The sequence below is a fragment of the Heliconius melpomene genome, chromosome 16 (genome assembly GCF_056956725.1).
Source record: "Heliconius melpomene rosina isolate 202511_hmr_F chromosome 16, ASM5695672v1, whole genome shotgun sequence".
In the NCBI taxonomy this organism is placed as follows: domain Eukaryota; kingdom Metazoa; phylum Arthropoda; class Insecta; order Lepidoptera; family Nymphalidae; genus Heliconius; species Heliconius melpomene.
The window spans coordinates 11,912,279-11,932,299 of record NC_140404.1 but is presented as its reverse complement, the minus strand read 5'-3'; the positions used below and the strand labels follow the sequence as shown (position 1 = coordinate 11,932,299).

The window sequence follows — 20,021 nt, the reverse complement described above, 5'->3', positions numbered from 1 at the left end:
TTAGTGAACCCACGAAAACCCATTCCACTAATTCTCGAAATATTCGTAGGACAGACGATAGACACGATCTATTAACTAATTAAAGCGAAGGACGTCTTATTGTCGTTATTATATTCATTTAATTGGAGCCTCCGTGTACAGAGTAATATAATATAGAGGCGACTATTACATAGTACATATCTATTTATTTAATATGAATTATATAACAAACGGCTACACTGTGAACACTGCAACTACCGTCGACTATTATTTTGTATATATAATTTTGGGCCCGGTATACGTAAACACGTTTTAAAAATTTAAATAATTATTACAAAATCTTTAGTGTACCTATTAAGTATCGGGCCCTCACATCATATATACATATAATTATTTTTTAAATTCAAAATAATGACTCATAATGACTTCTTAAATTATTTTTTTCATATTCAAATAAATTCGCCAATACGCAAATTATCATGAAATTTTCCTTTAATTGTTTTTAATCGTGTAAAATATTTAATATACATATTTATAAAAATACTAAAAATTATATCGTGTTATTAAATATTGTGCAATAAATAACATCTAAAATAAACATCTCTTACAAAACTTAAGTTCTTAAGAACATTTGGTAAAAATTCGTGAAACTTTCATTTAAGGATTTGGTAGATTTTTTTATCAAAGCGTAAGATAAAATGCATAAAGGTACAAAGATTGAAGGTACAAAGAAGCTGTAAAGTAGATTTAAAAAAAAAACAATTTAAAAAAAATATATTTTTACATCAATTTAAAGATTTTCATGTTGTTTTTTGCCGTCTTTGTCATATTTTAATTGGAGACTGTGCCAGGGTCCTCCATTTCTAGGGAGTTACCGATAGCTTGAAAATTAATACAATATGTAATTATTGTAATAATTTGTTATTGATTAATTTTCAATTGGGCCCCAAATCCGACGGCAATACCTCATAAGCATAGGTATGTTATTATATAAACAAGCTTATTTTTCATATAAAAGTAGTATATAGATATAATATGTCATTTATAAAGTATATTTCGTTTTTCTTAATAAGTATCTAAGAAAATTAATTCTTTTTATAGACTAAAAAGCTGAATGATATACTTTAAATATTAAAACGATTACACCGAGGAGGATAGCGCCACATAGCATGGAACTGTACACCAAATTGAAATATATGTAACTGTATCAAACAATGAGAGCTTATCACTATTATATGGAAGACAAAAATATGATAACGGAATATCATGTTCATTATTGTACTAAAATTTAACATTTCATAAATATTTCATAAATATGTTTTGGCTAACCTAACCTAACCTACCGTGCCGTGCCCACCCCAAAATAGTGGGTATACTCCCCAGAAATATTACTAATATAAAAATTGCCGAAGAAATAAAAAAAATAACCTCTACTCGAACATATCTGTTCAAAATGAGTGACAATTAAAACAAGTGTTAATAATGAACATGATACCTGCCAGGAGTACTCTCTGGCATGTGTTTGATATGATGATTCCTCATTTAACGGTAAATATAATGGAATGTCACAAATCACAACCACTATTACAACTGTAAAGGAATAATAACAATTAAATATTATATAATCTGTATGATTATGGAAAACGGACTCAAATATCATGCGTGTAACAATTTTAAAAATAATTACTTTAGTAACAACAATATAGTTTTAACAAAGCTGTAGTTAAAAGACGTTTGATTTAAAATATATAAATTTATACAATTTTAATGTCTCTCCCTCTCTCTATTATTACTTGTATAAATTTAATATGAGAAAATTATTTTTAAAAAAGATATTGAATCCCTTTACATAATCATGTTCAACATCTATGCAATTTAACAAGACAAATAGTCAGAACTGTTAAAATCAGCCTTCATTTGTATAAGATCCGGACAAATATTCTGTATCTATTGCAACGAGCATTGTACGACAACAATAAAATACTTATGTATGTAATACAAAATACAGCAATATCAAACTAAACATGTTATATTTAAAACGTCTCGTTTCATAGAACAACAGTGTACGTATAAATTTACAACTTGCTACATTTGGAAATGGAATAAAAAATAGCAAATCATTAATGGCGTAATATTATCTTTTTTGAGTTGTGCGTACAAATTTTCAGAGCATTATTTCATTTTTTTTTTTTGGAAAAAAAAAACATATTTTCAAATATCAAACGCATCGTTGTTCTACGATTACGAAGATATTTTTTTATAAAAAATAAACTTATCAAATATATAATTATAATAAACTGTTGTTGCTCAGAAAGACCTAAATATTATCTATATTAAAAAAACATTTGATTGTGGAAGTTCTTACAAAACACCGTCTTCATTGATCGATATCAAATAGCTCCGGATCACAACGATGTAGTAAAAGTTTTCAGCTGTAAATAGGTATAAAATTCGTTATACTTAAGCTTTGAGTACGTTCTGCATAATACTGACTAAGAAGATAGAACCAAGTGGCAACACTCAAGGCACTTGATTGTCCATTATATTTTCTTGCACTAGTTTACGACGGGACGAATATATAAGTACTAGTAGACCCGGACGCGGCTACGCCTGCTTGAACTATAAGAATATTTTCGCGTCGGCCATACTCATACTACGCCACCCGTAGGCTAGGTCATTTCGAATCAGTGACGTCTCCTTAATTATTTATTAGTATGTTATACAGTAGACTATAATTTCAATCTAGATAAAATGCTAAAAGTGATGTTTATTTTCATAAGGATGAATATCAAAATGTCGCGGTAACGGTTGCGTAGCGACGCGACGGTTGTTATTAACATGGCAGAATAAATTGCATGTCAAATTAGAAAGTACTTTAAAATATATTACTTTATATGTGTAATGTAATGTTATATAGCCTAAGCACTTCTGAAGAATGCAGCTTTCATACAAAACAAAAACATAGTAAATCGGACCTGTAGATCCAGAGATCTTAGCGTTCAAACAAACAAACAAACTCTATTAACAAACAAACTATTATTTACGTATGTTTATTTATTTGCACCACCCACTATTTGTTTTAAATTTTATGTCTCCTAACCTCAAGGTTGTCTGGAAGAAATCGCTAATTAGCGATAAGACCGCCTTTGTACTTCACACTTTGTTATTAGCTTATAAGTACTAGATGTAGTTTGTAACTTTGTTTTCTTATGCTTGTGGTGTACAATAAAGTATAAATAAATAAATAAATAAACTCTTCCGCTGCATTATATTAGTATAGATATGTCTTTCGACTTATTTCTCTTGATGAGGCTAAGACAGAGTAAGCTATCGGGCATATATGGTAAATCTACCTGCGTCATGTATAATCAATATTTAGAGAATACGGTTACAGTTAAAGACAAAGATAATAAAGCTCCACGCTAAATCCCGGTACGCAGAGGGAACCTGAGCACGTAGTGTTAAGATATTATCTACTATAGATAATTAAAAGAAATTCTATGCTTACCTAGGAACAAAATTTGAGCTATGACATGACCAGCGCCCATGTGAAACAGAGTCTTCAGGAAACCAATAATGAAGAGCACCAGAAATACGATCCAGAAGATGCAGTACTTCTTCATGATGCGACTTCTCTCCTGAAGTAAGAAACGAAAATAATATCCTGATAATTTTTAAAAATATATTATAGCTTAATGGTTGATTTTTTTATAATTACTTCAATTATTTTTGTATTAATATAATATTTTTATTAGATGCCGCAGACTTTTCTTGAAACAGCATAATTATATTACGTCAATTTGCCCTAGTTTGGCCAAAATTGTCGTTAATCTTTGGAACTATAAAATATATATTATTTACTATTATAATAGAAAATACCTTATGAACAGCCCAAACAAAGATCAGGTCGAGAAGGAACTTCACAAATAGGAGAACAACGATCAGTACCACGATGGTGTAGACGACGGAGGACATGCCATCCATATCGTCCTTCTTGGACTCAGCCGCATCTTTGATGTCCACTGCGAAGGTTATCAGGATCACCGCCAAAACGAAAGTGAGTATCTGTGTATAACCAATAGACAAGAAAGATCTTATATTATTTTTAAATCGTAAAAATAAGGCTTGTTAAGATTTTATTTAGCTGAGACACTACTAGCAGCGAAAAGAAAAAGAAGAACAATGTTTAATGAGCGTTTCATTTCCTCGAGTGGGGTTTGAACCCACGACCAGCTTTATGTACAGTCACACATTTGTGCCCCTGCGCCACGACTTTTGAGCTGAATTGAATGTAAATAATGTATAAATGTTCATTCAAACCGAATTGATAATCCCCATGGTGATACATCCTGTCCTCAAGTCGAAGATAAAGCAGAATTTATCTAACACCGGGAGCTCCATATTGCCTGCAAAAATCATAATTATTTACAAGTTAACTCTACATACATACATAATTATGTATTAATATTCACTCTAAGTAAATAATTATATATTAATATTAAAATTATTTTTCATTTTATTACCAACGATTTTATTCCTTCTCCAAGATATCCAAAAAACACCAAGTATTTCAAAATCGTCTTAGGAAAATTCTGAGAAGAAATTTAATTTTTCATATATCCGAAAAATTTTACGAGATTCTAGAAAAAATAAATTATTACATTAATAAGAAATATGTTTAATGAATTTAGGAAAATAATTTATTGCTGAAAATCTATTAAAGGATTAATAATTTCGACACATTCTTCTAAATATCAACTGAAACTCACCATCTTCTTTATAGACTATAGGATAATTGATACATTCACAACACTTGTTATCTCTAGTAGTAGAGTCTAGCACTCGCGTCTTAATGACTTAGACATTGTGAACGGCTACAATGTTGAGGCAACTTTGATTCAACTTGGGAAAATCCTTAAGGGTATGTCCTTTGCTATATTTATAAATCTACGGACAAATTTGCAGAATATTGCAAATGATCCACATACATAATACATTACATTTACCAATATTGAAACAAAAAATGAAAGTTGTAAGTTTAAGCAAAGTTTATATATAAAAATCCAGGATAAAGTAGTATAAAAGCCGACCCCCGAATGTCTGAAGCACCCCAAATATATCTTTACGATTTTATTTCTGTTGTAGTGAACATGAGGCGACCTGTATGCTCCCGTGTGCGTTTCCCTTGTATTTTTCCATAAAAAACTGATAAATTTTAATTACACTACATTTTATTGTGGGTGAGAGTGAGAGACATATTACCTCCACGAGGATAAGACCAAAACGCCGAAATTATTATTCAACTGGGTCACAAAGCTAGTATTCTGTTCACGAACGTGAATATGATTTATATAAAAATATGTTTTGCTTCGTTTATAAATATTGTGTATTTAATATATTTTTCTTAAGATATTTAACAGAAGCTACCCCTTAACGGAGGCTGCACATCTGCGCAGGGCGGCGCGTCGATCGATCGCGACGACCGATATATTTCTATCACACATTTAATTGTAACCCCATACTTATAGATCTTTTATAGCACTCCAACTCGTTAGTACTAAATTATATTATCGGTCTTCTAGTATTTTTTATGTTATATGGGAAATAGCAGATGTGCCTTTATACGTAGGAACTAGTAATGTACTTTTTGAATTCATTTGAAAGAAATATAGTTTATTTTTACTTAACTAATTCACTTAATATCATAATATTAAGAAATATTTGACAAAATCGTAATTCATGACACATTTAAAAAAATACGTTATAGGTGTATGTTAAAATACAAATGATACACGTATAACGTAATTAACAAGAAAACGTAAAAACGTAACCCGATTTTGATGTTTTTCTCATACCCATATATTCGATATGCATAATTGCATACGTAGAAAGTGTTATTAAAATTAAAATAAAAAATGTATTCTACTGCCGAGTAGCAAGCTAATAGCAACTTGACTAAAATAAGAGTAAAATTCTATTAACATTCCGAAACATATATTTTAATATACATACGTATATATATGTTTGGGAATTAATTATTAATTATATTTTAATCTCATTTTAAATTAGAATATAATCAAAATACTATCACCATAAAGAATAAAAAAAAACACTATAAGCATCAAACGTCATTTGAAAGACAACTGTCAAGTGTCATTTAGTTGTCAAAATGCGCAGGAGTAGATTGGTTGTGTTATTTGTGTTTTTGTTAGTGCAATGTTCCTATCAATTAAGAAAAGGTTTGTGGTTATATTAGATTACAGAATAACCTCTTATTCTTGTTTTTATCATGAGATATTTTATTTTAATTAGGTGTCTAATTATAAAAAAAATTATATTTAAAATATATAATAGAGAATAGAGATTTAAATCTTATCAATTTAAATAAACAAGAGTACACAGTGAATGAATTGACTGCTGGGGATTGTGTTTAGTAAAGATGGAATATTATATAAAATAAATACTAAATATAATTTCGTGGTTGACACCGTCGTGGCACAACAGCATAGCGTCTTAACGCGACGGCCGTGAGTTCTATCTGTGTTAAGGCAAAACGCGGCGTTGAGTTTCGCCATTTAACTGGCATCGTTATGAAAAATGCGGAGGGAAAGTGAGGAATAGAATGTTGAAACATTAGTTTTCCTCCGCATACTCTGATATATGTAGGTATAAGGGATACAACTTACAACTCTTACAAGCTATAATTGTAAACCAGCCCATTGAAATGTACATGAGTAAATTAGGTATTCGTGTCACTCATTAACATGTGGTTTTTATGAAAGCAGCTTTTACAAATACAACGTGAAATTAAATCTAAGAAACTGAATTTGAACCACTTGTAATTATTGTACGTAGCCTAAATGGCAATATCAAGCATATATCGACAATATCATATACACGATATATGATGCGAGAAATCGATATATTATTTCAACAGTCGAATAAGCGCTTCTTCTTTTGTGTTACATGTAAACGCGACGGTTATTGTTCGATTTCAACTAGGACGAGTTTTAATAATTCCTCTATGACTATTCCAATGGATGTGTACATTACATACCTATGTGAAATTAATATTTTTATTGCTTCGATCTGGTGACGAGACTAAGCACGACGCTGGATTTCGCCACTCAATACGCATGCCTCCAGAATTCGGTGGAATTCGGTGCGAAACGCAATGTATTAACACTGCGAATTCCAGGATCCCTCTGGCTACCCTGCTATGTGCGGGATATAGCGTGAAACAAAAAAAAACTAAAGACCACGCATTCATTCGCAGTGTTACAAGTGGTATAGAATGTACTCGGAGCTATAATTATTATGGGCCTAAACTAAAAATATAAACAATTGATTACAAATACTATCTACCTACTGGTTATTCAAGGAATTGAAGGCGGAGACCTGTAAAATTATAATCATTGAACATAATGAACCTAATTTTAAGACTCACTCACATCTGTGCGTTTTACCGTCGGAAGTTGCACCACTACGGCCTCATTTTTTATGTTATTCTGTAAATCAGAATAACATAAAAAATAAGGCCATTCATGTTATTGATTTTTATTGTTTCAACAAAAGTTTCATAATAAACCATACCTATATTATAAATTCGAAAGTAACTCTGTCTGTCTGTCTGTCTGTCTGTCTGTCTGTCTGTCTGTCCTTTACGCAATCAGGGGCAAACCGCTAATTTTATTGTGATAAAATACACATATAGAGATACTTGATGGTCTCGGGATAAACATAGGATACTTTTTTTCTCATGTTTGTAATATTTTCGATATATATCAATATATTAAAATATTTATTAATTTGAAATGCAATTTATTCCGCCATGTTTATAACAACCGCCGTTGCTAAGCAACGATTTGCGAGGTTTGTTGTTAGATAACGTCACCCAAAATGACCTTGCTTAACGCATCTCTCTATTGAAAACTGAAAATAATTTCATAAATATATTTAATATATATTTGTATAGTTCAAGCGGTCGTAGCCGCGTTCGGGTCCACTAGTATAGTATAAATAATAATAATAAATAACTTCACGAAGCATATAGCAGAATTAAGATACTCCGTTGTTCACTATCAGTGGAATTTTCGAGACAATCCGTGGTGAGGGCCGGAACTCAACGCCACGCTTTGCCTTGTATGTAACTAGAGAATGAAAATGATTCATTTCCCCAAATAGAAATCGAACCGACAACTGTCGAGTTTACAATCACATGCTACGGCAGGACGGCCTCAGTGTAAGATTTTTTTCTCTCTTGCTAAACAAAATGCATCCTACATCAACCTATTGGTTGATCATAGAGAAGTATAGAAATTTATATTTCATTTCTATACTTTTTGTACATTTAGTTTGATTTCATCAAATAATTAGGTACCTATATATTTTTATATTTGATTAAAATAAAAATACTTTAGATCCTGAATACTGGAGCAAGCTAGCCACCGAAGAATTCGAAGAAGCGTTAAAAGTAAGATGGAACGAAGGCAGAGCAAAAAACGTTATTCTCTTCATCGGCGACGGTATGGGGCCGAATACCGTGACTGCGACAAGAATCTACAAAGGCGGGGAAAGCCACAGACTTTCGTATGAGAAATTTCCACATGTGGGATTGTTGAAGGTACCTAATTAAATTTATTTTTTTATAAATTAAATTTTGATGACATTATTGTTTATAGTAGTAGTGAGTTCTAATAACTAGTTAAAAAATAGTAAAAAATTAAAACTATTGATTTTTTTACCTATCAAGTTGTAGGTACATAGTTTTATATTGCTTGGTCCAAACGCAGTGAACAAGATGTAGCGAACACATCGATCGAAACTTGTGGAAATCAATTATTCTTCATTATAGTAAGACGCAATGCAATTTTGAATTCTGTCAGTCAATCTCAAAAGGGGTCAAAAAAGTCAAAAGTCGGGTCAAAAGTAAAGAACACTGAAATTTCTCTCTGCCACCTGCTTACCAAATTAATGTATTTATCTATTCCCCCTCTTATGCATAATTATACTGAAATTAGGTATAATAATAAAAAACTAGCCGAAGTCGATCTTTCAGTTACCGTTCAAATATTTACAGTAAATAGCAGGATAGGCAGAGGGAACCTGGAGACCTAGTATTACGACACTACGTTCCCATTAACGCACTTCCGTTCTCCACTTTCCGCCAAATTCTAGAGGCATTGCGTGTTGAGTGACGAAACTACCTTTACAGACATACTCCGCTAACAAAATGGTACCAGACTCAGCCAGCACGGCCACAGCTCTGCTTTGCGGGGTGAAAGTGAATCAACACACCATGGGTTTGGACGCGAGTGTAGGACATAGAAATTGTTCAGCGTCTTTGAACCCTAGTGCGAAGTTGGAATCTCTCGCAGCGTTGGCTTTAAAGGCTGGGAAGAGCGCAGGTTTGTAGAGGCACATAATACATTCGTTTTAGTAGTTTACCCTCTTTTCGTTTAGCTTTAGGCTGTTTCCCGTATATAGCCTAGTGCTTAAAAACTCCATTACCAACTTAGGTAGGTAAAAAAAGTCAAAGTCATATAGAAAATAGAAAATGGTAGCACTTAATTTCGCAGTTCTTGCAATCAATCCAAGTGTTATTTTAATTATATTATTTAATACAATTGGTGTTTTTTTTAAATTTTATCGTTGCGAGCGAGCATGCAGCGAAGTCGGCATATAAAAGTCAACTCTCAGTGGGATTGCCTTTTTTAAATGTACCTACTTATTACAGTGGGACAAAGTCTGACTCGCGACGATTGTAGATTCGATTTCGACTTCGACAGCATGGCGATGACTTCCACCACTCAAATGAGACACGCAAATCCCCTCTGTTATATAAGATATAAAGCGTGAAACTAAAAAAACATGTCTACTTAGTTATTTTTTTTAATTCATAGGATTCGTAACAACAATGCGCGTAACACACGCCACACCGGGCCCTGTATACGCCCACAGCGCGGCCAGGCAGTGGGAATGCGACAGTGCCATACCTGATGACAGCAAACAGTGTAAAGATATTGCCAGACAAATGATTGAGAACTTCCCAGGAAGAGATCTTCATGTAAGTAACTTAAGCAGATTTTAAGTTGGTTCTATTCTGCACTATTTCATAATGTTCTTAAAGATTTTCCAGAAGTAGTTTATATGAGGCAAGGGGAACCTAGTGTTAGGACACTGTCTTTTTATTATTTTTTGTATCATATTTCAATATTTATTTTTAGCTTCACGCTGTATCCCTAGCGGGTTAGTCAGAGAGAACTGTCATCTGTCACTGTCATCAACGTCTTCATAGATGCCCTCCGGGGGGTCCTCATGCTTTTTAGGTATCTCTGATACTGTGTTTTCGAAGGTCAACCGAGGTCTCTTAGGATCTCTCTTATCGCTCACTTTTTCATCTCAAATCTTATTTGCCATTCTTTCATCACTTATTCTTTGGAGTCCAAACCAGCTGAGCACAATCTTCTTTGTTGAAATGAAAATATACTTTTTCGTAATTCAATACAATAACAGCTTTTACAGAGATATCAATATCTATAGTAAAAACCTTGTATGTCTTAGTGTTTGAATACATTAAAAATAACTTATTAATTATTTGCTAGTTGATTAATTCTAATGCTCTCCTTTAATATCAATTATCTTTAATACAAAATAATAAATAATGTACATATATAAATAAATCCAGGTAATAATGGGTGGTGGAAGACAAAGCTTAGTATCAAACGTATCGAGTACACCTGACGATCCCATCAGTTCGTGGGCCTGTTCAAGATCTGATGGCAGAAACCTGATACAGGAATATCGAAAAGATAAAGAAGACAGAAAACTGAGATATAATGTGGTGTCTAATAACAGAGAACTGACGGAGGTTGATGTTGACAATACTGACTATCTTTTAGGTAAGGTATATCACAAGCCTTACAGGCTGGCGTGCCGAGTCATTCCTAAACCTTCAATATGGTTATTTATGTACCAGCGTGCATTCAAGCAAAGTATTCAGCGTTATGTTATTATTGATGAGCATTATTTATAGAACTTCGTATCCAATTAAATCTTAATTCATGAAAACGACCACTACACATATTTTGATTATTGAATTTGACTTTCATTTTCACATAGATTTATTTGATAAAATATCTTTAACTGGAATATTTTTTACTATTCTAATGTACAAACATATTAAAGAATACTTTTGTTCATAACTCCAGGTATATTTGCAAATGCCCACTTGCGCTATGAAAGTGAAAGAAACAAGGGCCCGAACGGGATGCCCTCCATCAGCGAGATGGTGGACACCGCTATCAAAATACTAAAGAAGAATAAAAATGGATTCTTTCTTATGGTGCGTACAACATATTATTTTTATTATTAACTTCACGTTCCTATATGTAGCTGTAGACGGAGGAAACCTAAATGTCAAGACACTCCGCCTGATTACAAGACATTGCGTGTTGAGTGGCGGAACTCAATGCCGCGCCGCTTTATCTTACCAGAAAATGAAAATATTAAGTAATTCTTACCCTCGAGTAGGAATCGAACCCACAACCGTCGCCTTTACTTTAGATTTTTGATTACCTAACCGATCGAAAACCTAGCTACATTGTGGCCACGACTCGTCGACCATAATTTACATCACCCAAATAAAAAATAACATTTCCCAAAGGTAGAAGGCGGTAACATAGACATGGCTCACCACCGCGGTAGAGCTAAACTTGCAGTCGACGAGTCTGCTGCCATGGAGGACGCGGTGAGGGTCGCAGCTTCATATTCCGATGATGAAACTTTGTTGATAGTGACCAGTGATCATACTCATACACTCACTATTAATGGTTATCCGGAGAGAGGGTCTAATATATTTGGTAAGATTTTTTAGGTATATCTTGTTCTTGTTAGATATAATTTAAATAAAGTTGTTTAAAATAATTTAAATATTATGATATAGATTTAATGTTACCAGTACAACTAATTTTGAAAAATACTAATTTCTACAGTTCAATCTTCTTTGCCTGTTATAAGTCCGAAACTCAGTTAACGAAATCACAAATTAAAATATAACAAATAATACAGATTTATATTATAAAGACAAAAACCTAAATTTAATAATTTTGATAGTAATAAAATAATGGTAATAAAAACACTCTTCTATATTATGTAACAATCAACAATAAAAAATATTTTTAATTTAATTATAGTAACATAAAAATAATAATTTCCAGGTGTAACAGGTCCTTCCCCCTACGACGGATTGAACTACACTACTCTCGCCTACGGAACCGGAGGGCCAGGCTCCTTCCAATATACTATCCAAAATGACACAACTGACAAAAGTGACATTCGTATTGTAAGACAAAACCCGACGACTGACATAACTGACAACATGAAGTATGAACAAATAGCGGCCATTACGTTAGATGAAAATATACATGGTGGAGGAGATGTGGTTGTTTATGCTAAAGGTGAATATTTTTTATTGAATAAGCAGCGCCAAGTAACTTTACTTTTAATTATCTGTTTATTTAGATATAGCTATGGGCAGAATAACAAGTACAAATAAAAATCAACACGTGCTATAACTTAACAGATTTGTTATAATATACCTAAGTATAGTCTTTTTTTATTTTACGTCTGTATTATATTTTTTTTTAACTTTTAATTATTTTCAAATCACAATTATTTTTTAGTACTGCGCTGTACCTCGCATATAGTAATAGTGTAGAGAGGCTAGTGTTAAGACAGTCCTCGACACACTTCCCCACGATCCAATTTTCGAGACATGTGTAAGACATAAAGGGAGAAAATTTGTGGAATTTAAACTTACAAACGTAACGTTTACTACAATTGCAGTAAGACGCTTCCAATTGTATATTTTAATAAAAATAAATCAGCTTCACGCTGTATCCCGCACACTACGCCTACCCTGGTGGGTAGGCAGAGGGAACCTAATGTTAAAACACTCCGTTGAGAAGGTGGGGCTTTTGCTGAATTCTGGAGGCATTGCGTGTTGAGTGGCAGAACTCAACGCCGCGCTTTACTTCGACACCAGACCGAAGAAATGGAAATATAAACGGGAATAAATATTTCACTTCCTCGAGTGGGAATCGAACCCACAACCGTCGCGTTACAGTCACACCCTTCGACGACGCGACGTCCTCTAATTTTTAATAATAATTAAAATAAATTAAACTTCTTTTTTCCAGGTCCTTTCGCTCATCTTTTCCATAACGTTCACGAGCAGCACTACGTATACCATGTAATAACATATGCAGCTAAAATTGGTCCCTATTCAACGGGAAATCCTCTAAAAATAAATGTTGCCATACTTTATATCACATTAATGTTTTTAGGAATATGTAGTAGATATTTGAATTTATCATGAAATGAAGATAATTAAATAATGAATAAGATAATTTAATATATTAATGAAGATTTTCAATATTCCGTATGTAAATATTGCCATACAACGTATAACGACAATATTACTAGTTTTTTATATATTTTTTAATAATATCATGTAGTATAAATTTATTTTATATTTACTCTTTAAATGTTTTTGATATTTTTTACAGAATGTGTTATATTTTTAACAAATGTTATGTAAATAGGTATTAATAAAAAGAAACAAAAATAACACTCTGATACTACTTTATTGCCGTATCTAATACATCGGTTGATAAGTTAAAGGTATAACAGCCATTTTAAATATAAAATAGATAATATATAAATGATAAAATATGCTTTGAGCATGATTAAAAAAACAATTCAAAAATGCATCAAAAATTACATTAAGTTTTATATATCACTGGACATAGTATTTAAATGGTAACACTGTGTAGGTGGTAAATTATATTTTTACCTAGAAGAGATATTTCTTTATTTACTTAATTTTTTATAGTTTAATACAGTCTCTGAGTGAAAGTAAAACTGCTAACACCATTGTTCTTTCGCTTTGTACATTTTTAAATAGTTAAATACAAAATTGGTCTATATTTTATTTAATATATTAGTAAACACTTTCTGATAATTAACGACATTTTGCAGGTTCACATTCTAAGCTGACGATATAGAATATCTATCCATAGCATAATAACAACTCTGTCACACACAGATTCTCTGGCTAGGGACCAATACATGGCTTTATACGACTTGTTCTTATATTTTTAGTTTGTATGAATACACGATTAAATATTGTATAGGGTTTCAATATTTTTATTGCTAATGGTTTAAAAATCAGATTTTTGAGTTAAGCCATTTCATTCTAAGTTGTCAATTAATAATTATTTAAATATATATATCTACTTTGCAAGATATTTCTTTAAAGCGAAGCCGATCAGTAACGCCCCAGCCAGCGCCAGCACCGCCCATTTTAGACGACAATTTGAGCTGAAACCGAAATTAATGAATAAGAATAAACTATATATTAGTGTTTTAGAGTATTTGGGGCTCACACAAGCGTGCGACTGCGAGGAGACGCTTGCGGGTTCCATTCATAATTGGGGGCAAGAACTATTTAACATTTTCATTCTCGAGTTTTGGTAACAAGTAACAACATATCTTAACGACGAGTTCTGCCACTCAATAGGCCATGAAAATTCGACGGAAAGTGGGGAACGGAAGTATCTTAATGGTAATGGAGTGTCCTAACACTAGGTTCCCAGGTTCCGTCTGCTTACCCTGCTAAAAGAAAAGTTTGTTGCACTACAAAAGTAGGAGTATCAGATGAAATGGCTCTGGCTAAGCTAAGCCTAAATTTCAAAAAAAACATCTCGACCTCTCTGTAGGCGAGCTCGACTCACGCTTGTCCGGTTTTTTAAATCAATTTTGCTAATGTTTATGTACTCAATATAATATATAGCAAAGGGTGGGTGGTCATGGTCTACCTAGGGGTTACCGTGGCTTGGGTAACATATAATTATAACTTAATGTGATATTTATGAAAATAGAAGTTATTGAGGGCCTTAAAAAAATATTTAAATTAATTGTACTGCGTATAATAAAAAATATATAGAAGTTAATAATACAAATAACATTCTGATAAGTCGAAATTTACAAAAGTAACAAATATTATAATAAAATCTACTACAATATTTTATAAATAGTACTTCTACCAGTACCTACTAATGTTATTGACATTTATAATGATAACCTTTCACACGGCAGACCACGTGGTCGTGGTGGCTCTCGTGGTACTCTAATAAAAAATTAAACAATAATAATTAATTAAAAATCAATTTGCATATTATTTTATATTTCATTATTCAACACGCAATGCCCCCAATTAAGATGGAAAACAGAGAGCCAAGTGTTAAGCACTAAGTACTAAAATGTTTTCTCTGCCTATGGAGGATAAAGTGTAATATAAAAAATATATTGACATCTATATTTCAAAAGATAATAATATATAATCATAGTGCGTAGGGGGTTTCGAATCCGCGCCTCTCGTTTGCCGTCCAAGCGCTCTGACCACTAAGCTATACGCTTCGTCAAGCAACGTAGAAATTGTAATACGGTTGTTACAACCTATATAATGTTGTTAGAATCCTTGTATGGAAATTTTAACGTGTCACTACCCAAACATGATCGTTTAGAATTATCATTTATTATTTTTAGTGTTATTACACACTTAAACAAAAGGCAGGAAGGAGGAATATCACTACCATGCTATGAGGTAAAATATTTTCCTAATAAAAATATTATAATTAACCTTTGTTTAGGAACGATTATAGACTGCACTCTTCTTTCTAGTCTCGGTGGGGTTGGTAACTTAAACTCCGATTTACGAGGAAGTAAAGGTCGACTGTAGAAAATATTTTTTTAATAAAAATAAACATATCATTTTTAACAGATGCCACTTGAACTTCATTAATTACAATAAATTTAATCGATTCGACAATCGATCAATGCTAAAAGAAGTCTTTTAGCTAAACTCTACTAAAATATAAGGCAATGACAAATATTCATTTAAAAAAAGTCTTTCAGAAGTCAAAATTTCTCATTTTTTCTAGCACCATAAGAAAAGGGAAAAACAAATTATTTGACTAAATATAAAATCAATACTAATCAAAACTATGTCGACCTGGTAGGTGGTGATCCGTCATATGTTCTCCAAGTTTTGTCTGACCTTTCCCTTCTTGGTATATGCGGACAACTGGAGCGTTAAAAAATATTAAAGAAAAACTCAAAAATAAAAAAAAATACAAAAAAATAAATAAATAACCTTGCCGCTGAACAAATTGAGCATTGTGATTTTAAACTGAAAACATATTTAAAAACGTTATTTTCTCATAAAAATATAAATAGGAATCTACTCTTATTAATATTTAAATTTACCTTAAAAGTATAATATTTAATCTATGTATCTAAAGCAAATAAGAAAATATACTAATTTTATTGACGACTAACTTCAACATGCGACTTCGCCCGCGTGATCAAATGGAAACGCGACGGTTGTGCGTTCGATTTCTATTCAACGCCAATGAAAGCAACATTCCTCAGGAGGCTATAGGCTATATAACATTACGGTGTAAGTCTTAGTTAGCCTTAAATAACAAGATAACAATAATAATGAACGCCATCGAATTGCTTTGAGCGCGTGCGCTGCAATAATTGTTACATAATATGAAGTACATTGTATTTTATTAGTTCTAAATTAAAGACCGCGACACCCATATCTAGGTCATATTAATAGTCACAATAGAGATTTTTTTGAAAGTTATTCCATCATCAAGAAAATTTAAAGGAGATAGCTTTGTTTGTTTTTATAGTATGTAATTTGGAGGTATACGTTTCGAGAAAATGTAAAATTTAAATAATTCAACGCTCTGTTTACGGTTGCAGGCCTAGGCTCGAGTCCCGCGGGGGGCGCTCTTGAAGGGGCGCCGATGACATCCTCTCATGCCAATTAGTACTTGTAGTGTCTCAGAATTATGCAAACAAGTTTTATGTGATTGAATGTATAAATGATATAATTGTAAATGTATAGTTTATACATTCAATCACATACAATCAATTGTTGTTGTATAAATACTGTGCTCTTGTATTGGCAAATGTTGCGTAATAAAGCAATTATAGGAAGTATGCGAGCGATTGGGTTGCTAGTATTTAATATTTTCATTTTCTAGCGTTGGTAACGAGACAAAGCGCGGCGTTGAGTCCCGCCTCACGCCATGCCTCGAGAATTTGGCGGAAACCGAGTGTCTTAATATTAGCCACTAGGTTACTCTTCCTTCACAAACGTGGGCAGTGTGAAGCTAAAAAATACCTATTCCTTATATTTTATTAATTAAATATAAATTTAATAGTTAACCTTGATCTTCTTTTGAGCCTAAGTTTAGAACTGAAAAGTACAGATATCATTGTTATTACACTCGTTTTTTTGTAATTGATAAGGGGTTTATGTAAGTAAGATAGTCAAGTGATATCAAGTAGGCTTTAGATTACAGAGATTTATTTTACGGTGGGTTTTCACTAATATTAAATTACATAACTTGTTTCTTTATGAAAATCACCTCTTTTTCTATTTTTGGAAGTATAAGAAATTGATTTCTATTTTTTTAAGGACAACCTGCAAACTGAGTAGTTAGAAAATGCTAAATTCTATAAGGCTTATTTGTGTTTCTGTACAGTTCATTAAGATGTTTATTTGTCATTTATATCAACAATTCTATAGTTTTCTTTAACTTATATTATATATCACATTCTTAAAATATAATACTTATATAATATAAAAAAAGTTACTTACCAAGATTTATTTGCTTTTGCCTTCTCCTCAGGAGACAATGTACCGATTTTAAATTTTTTTAATAATTCTCTGCAAAAAAAGAAAGATTATAAAACTAGTTTAAGGCCAAATGTTTATTAAATACTTTAAATAAAGTGGTGTTTCTATATACACTATTGAATATAGTTCAATCAAAAGTCCTGAATTAAAGATGTTGCTTGTTAAGTTTTCCCTGAACAAGAAAATGTAAATAATTAATTTCCTGACAGATCTTTGCTGTTTTCACTAAATCACAATATTCATAAATATTTATATAAGTCATACATATTCAAGTATGGACTGCCATTAACATTTTTATAATAATTAAACAAACCTTGCATCATCGCTGTGACCTACATCATCAAAGCCCTGTGATCCGTCTTGGCCAGCTACTTCTAGCAGGACGTCTTCACCTCCAGGATGCTGAATGGAAAGATGTTTTTTTATTAGTAATATTTTTTTAGTTTCATGCCATATCCTGCATATACCAGGGTAAGCAGAGGGAAACTAATATTTAGTTACCTAATTATATATTTATTTGTGAGACATTGCCATTTGAATAGTACCACTTTGCCTTATTATCAGAAGGGTAGGAATTAAACTCACACTCATCATATTTACAGTCAGATTATGTGTTGCTGTACCAAGAAAGTGTCAATATTATTCCAATTTTCTATTAATGTCATAATAAGTAGTAAGAAGGTTTACATTGTTTTTTTAATATTATTTGAATTTATATTCTGAATAAAACTTTAATATTTTTTGTCAACTCAATTATTTTATATTGCATAATACAACTTATTCATATGAATCTAAAAATTGTAGAAAAGTCCATAAACTTTTCTACAATTTCAATAAAAAAATAAAATATGCAAAAACAACTTTCACCTCATAATTTTTTATTCAAGGTTGTTTTAGACAAAATGAATAAGGTCAATGAAATTTACTTTCCAATTCTACATTTCAATTACGGGATCACAACAATACAACTAAATTACAATTCAATTAAATTAAATGCATTTCATTAATTATAATAACCATATCTTTTATATATTACAATTTAAGTCACCTCTTCCAAGTAGCTTGTAACATCATAAACATCACCATGTATAATAATCCAAACACTACTCTTGCGCCTGTGTTTTTTTACTTCTTCTGTGGAAATTATTCTAGCCATGACGGATAAGAGATTTGTCACAAATTAATAAGTATATAACGTCGATTTATAAATCCATTAAATGTGAATCGTTTAATAAATATTATTGATTTTAAATGCGATTTTTCTGATTTTTTTTATAACGATTGACCATCGCCAGTGTCAGATGACTTTTGAATTTTGATTAATTGTTTGACAATTGACATGAAATATGAAATTAAATGTGACAGCAAATGTGTTTTCATTTTTAATTATGTGATAGATGTATATAGTTGTATCCTAATAATGTATAAAAGTTTTTTTCAATATCATTTAATTGATTGTTATTTGTCAATGTAGTCTTGTATAATAAGTTTTGATATTTGAATACGATCCCGTACATTACTCACATTTATACATATTACGCAAATTTTTTTTTAATCTAATCAATGATCAAGTACATAAATTTTCAATATAGGTCACAATATTTCATTTTTTTAAGTTAGTAAACAAATTATTATCTTTATTCTCTACTTACTTATTCCTTTAAATTGTGTTAGTGCCAATATATTTTTCTGGACGAAATATCTAATGTCAATTGTCATTGTTTATGTAAGGAAATTTGATAAACTTATACCTTGTTGTGTTGACGTGAAACTGACGTGAGATAGGTTATGTTTTAAACTTTATTAACATTTCTTTCAAAGACATACAAACACAGTGTAGTTCAAACTTCAATATACAATTAATGTTAAGTATAAATATTATCACATAAAATCCGTAATCTTTGAGATTTTATATGATTTATATTATTTTACAATTTAAAAAATAAATTAAGTATATCGATTTGAATGTTATTAGTCAATGTGTCTGTGTACATAGAAAGTTCATAAATGGCAGAAGAACAAGACTTCAACGACGTTCTGGACACTATATTTTTGAGTGAAAATACACAGTGTGAACAAAGTTATAAAGAGGGCTTTAAGATAGGAGGTGAAGCTGGCAATCCAGAAGGTTACCATCTCGGATACCATAGAGGCGCAGAGTTAGGGAGAGAACTTGGTACGAAAATGTTTCAATTTTTAAAAAAATGTTATAAAATATGCATCTAACACTGACTATAGATATTCTGATAAACAGTTTTTCAAT

General features: G+C 31.6%; 3 protein-coding genes across 6 annotated transcripts; 1 reads left to right on the top strand and 2 right to left on the bottom strand.

The window, feature by feature from the left end:
* Positions 1 to 629: 629 nt before the first annotated feature.
* LOC146531100 (uncharacterized) lies at positions 630 to 4,959 on the bottom strand. The gene is made up of 6 exons (XM_085199738.1): positions 4,749 to 4,959; positions 4,503 to 4,619; positions 4,300 to 4,385; positions 3,859 to 4,044; positions 3,488 to 3,617; positions 630 to 2,411 (listed from the first exon to the last, which is right to left on the bottom strand). The coding sequence occupies exons 3-6, from the start codon at positions 4,378 to 4,380 to the stop codon at positions 2,341 to 2,343; spliced, it is 468 nt and encodes a 155-aa protein (XP_085055864.1). The 5' UTR covers positions 4,381 to 4,385; positions 4,503 to 4,619; positions 4,749 to 4,959; the 3' UTR covers positions 630 to 2,340.
* Positions 3,895 to 15,205, top strand: LOC146531099 (alkaline phosphatase-like). 4 transcript variants are annotated; one of them, XM_085199729.1, is made up of 10 exons: positions 3,907 to 4,036; positions 8,065 to 8,221; positions 8,400 to 8,602; positions 9,194 to 9,386; positions 9,882 to 10,045; positions 10,667 to 10,880; positions 11,190 to 11,323; positions 11,645 to 11,840; positions 12,198 to 12,437; positions 13,179 to 15,205. In XM_085199729.1, the coding sequence occupies exons 3-10, from the start codon at positions 8,507 to 8,509 to the stop codon at positions 13,355 to 13,357; spliced, it is 1,416 nt and encodes a 471-aa protein (XP_085055855.1). In that variant the 5' UTR covers positions 3,907 to 4,036; positions 8,065 to 8,221; positions 8,400 to 8,506; the 3' UTR covers positions 13,358 to 15,205. The 4 variants fall into 4 exon arrangements, with proteins under 4 accessions (XP_085055857.1, XP_085055855.1, XP_085055854.1 ...); XM_085199730.1 differs by lacking the exon at positions 3,907 to 4,036 and adding an exon at positions 6,145 to 6,218; XM_085199731.1 differs by lacking the exon at positions 8,065 to 8,221 and having other exon boundaries at positions 3,895 to 4,036.
* Positions 13,610 to 19,085, bottom strand: LOC146531098 (cytochrome b5-like). Its single transcript, XM_085199739.1, has 4 exons — positions 18,807 to 19,085; positions 18,072 to 18,160; positions 17,720 to 17,788; positions 13,610 to 14,361 (listed from the first exon to the last, which is right to left on the bottom strand). The coding sequence occupies exons 1-4, from the start codon at positions 18,912 to 18,914 to the stop codon at positions 14,274 to 14,276; spliced, it is 354 nt and encodes a 117-aa protein (XP_085055865.1). The 5' UTR covers positions 18,915 to 19,085; the 3' UTR covers positions 13,610 to 14,273.
* Positions 19,086 to 20,021: the final 936 nt, after the last annotated feature.

Excerpts from the sequence above, each read along its gene's own strand:
- LOC146531100 (XM_085199738.1), bottom strand. The coding sequence starts at position 4,380 with ATGGAGCTCCCGGTGTTAGATAAATTCTGCTTTATCTTCGACTTGAGG. Across the intron at positions 3,618-3,858 it reads TTGTTTGGGCTGTTCATAAG|GAGAGAAGTCGCATCATGAA; the intron begins GTATTTTCTATT and ends TTCTTACTTCAG. Across the intron at positions 2,412-3,487 it reads AGCTCAAATTTTGTTCCTAG|CTGAAAACTTTTACTACATC; the intron begins GTAAGCATAGAA and ends ACCTATTTACAG.
- LOC146531099 (XM_085199728.1), top strand. The coding sequence starts at position 6,149 with ATGCGCAGGAGTAGATTGGTTGTGTTATTTGTGTTTTTGTTAGTGCAA. Across the intron at positions 6,219-8,399 it reads TTCCTATCAATTAAGAAAAG|ATCCTGAATACTGGAGCAAG; the intron begins GTTTGTGGTTAT and ends AAAATACTTTAG. Across the intron at positions 8,603-9,193 it reads CACATGTGGGATTGTTGAAG|ACATACTCCGCTAACAAAAT; the intron begins GTACCTAATTAA and ends CTACCTTTACAG.
- LOC146531098 (XM_085199739.1), bottom strand. The coding sequence starts at position 18,914 with ATGGCTAGAATAATTTCCACAGAAGAAGTAAAAAAACACAGGCGCAAG. Across the intron at positions 17,789-18,071 it reads GGTCACAGCGATGATGCAAG|AGAATTATTAAAAAAATTTA; the intron begins GTTTGTTTAATT and ends CTTTTTTTGCAG. Across the intron at positions 14,362-17,719 it reads GCAAAAGCAAATAAATCTTG|CTCAAATTGTCGTCTAAAAT; the intron begins GTAAGTAACTTT and ends TTTCGGTTTCAG.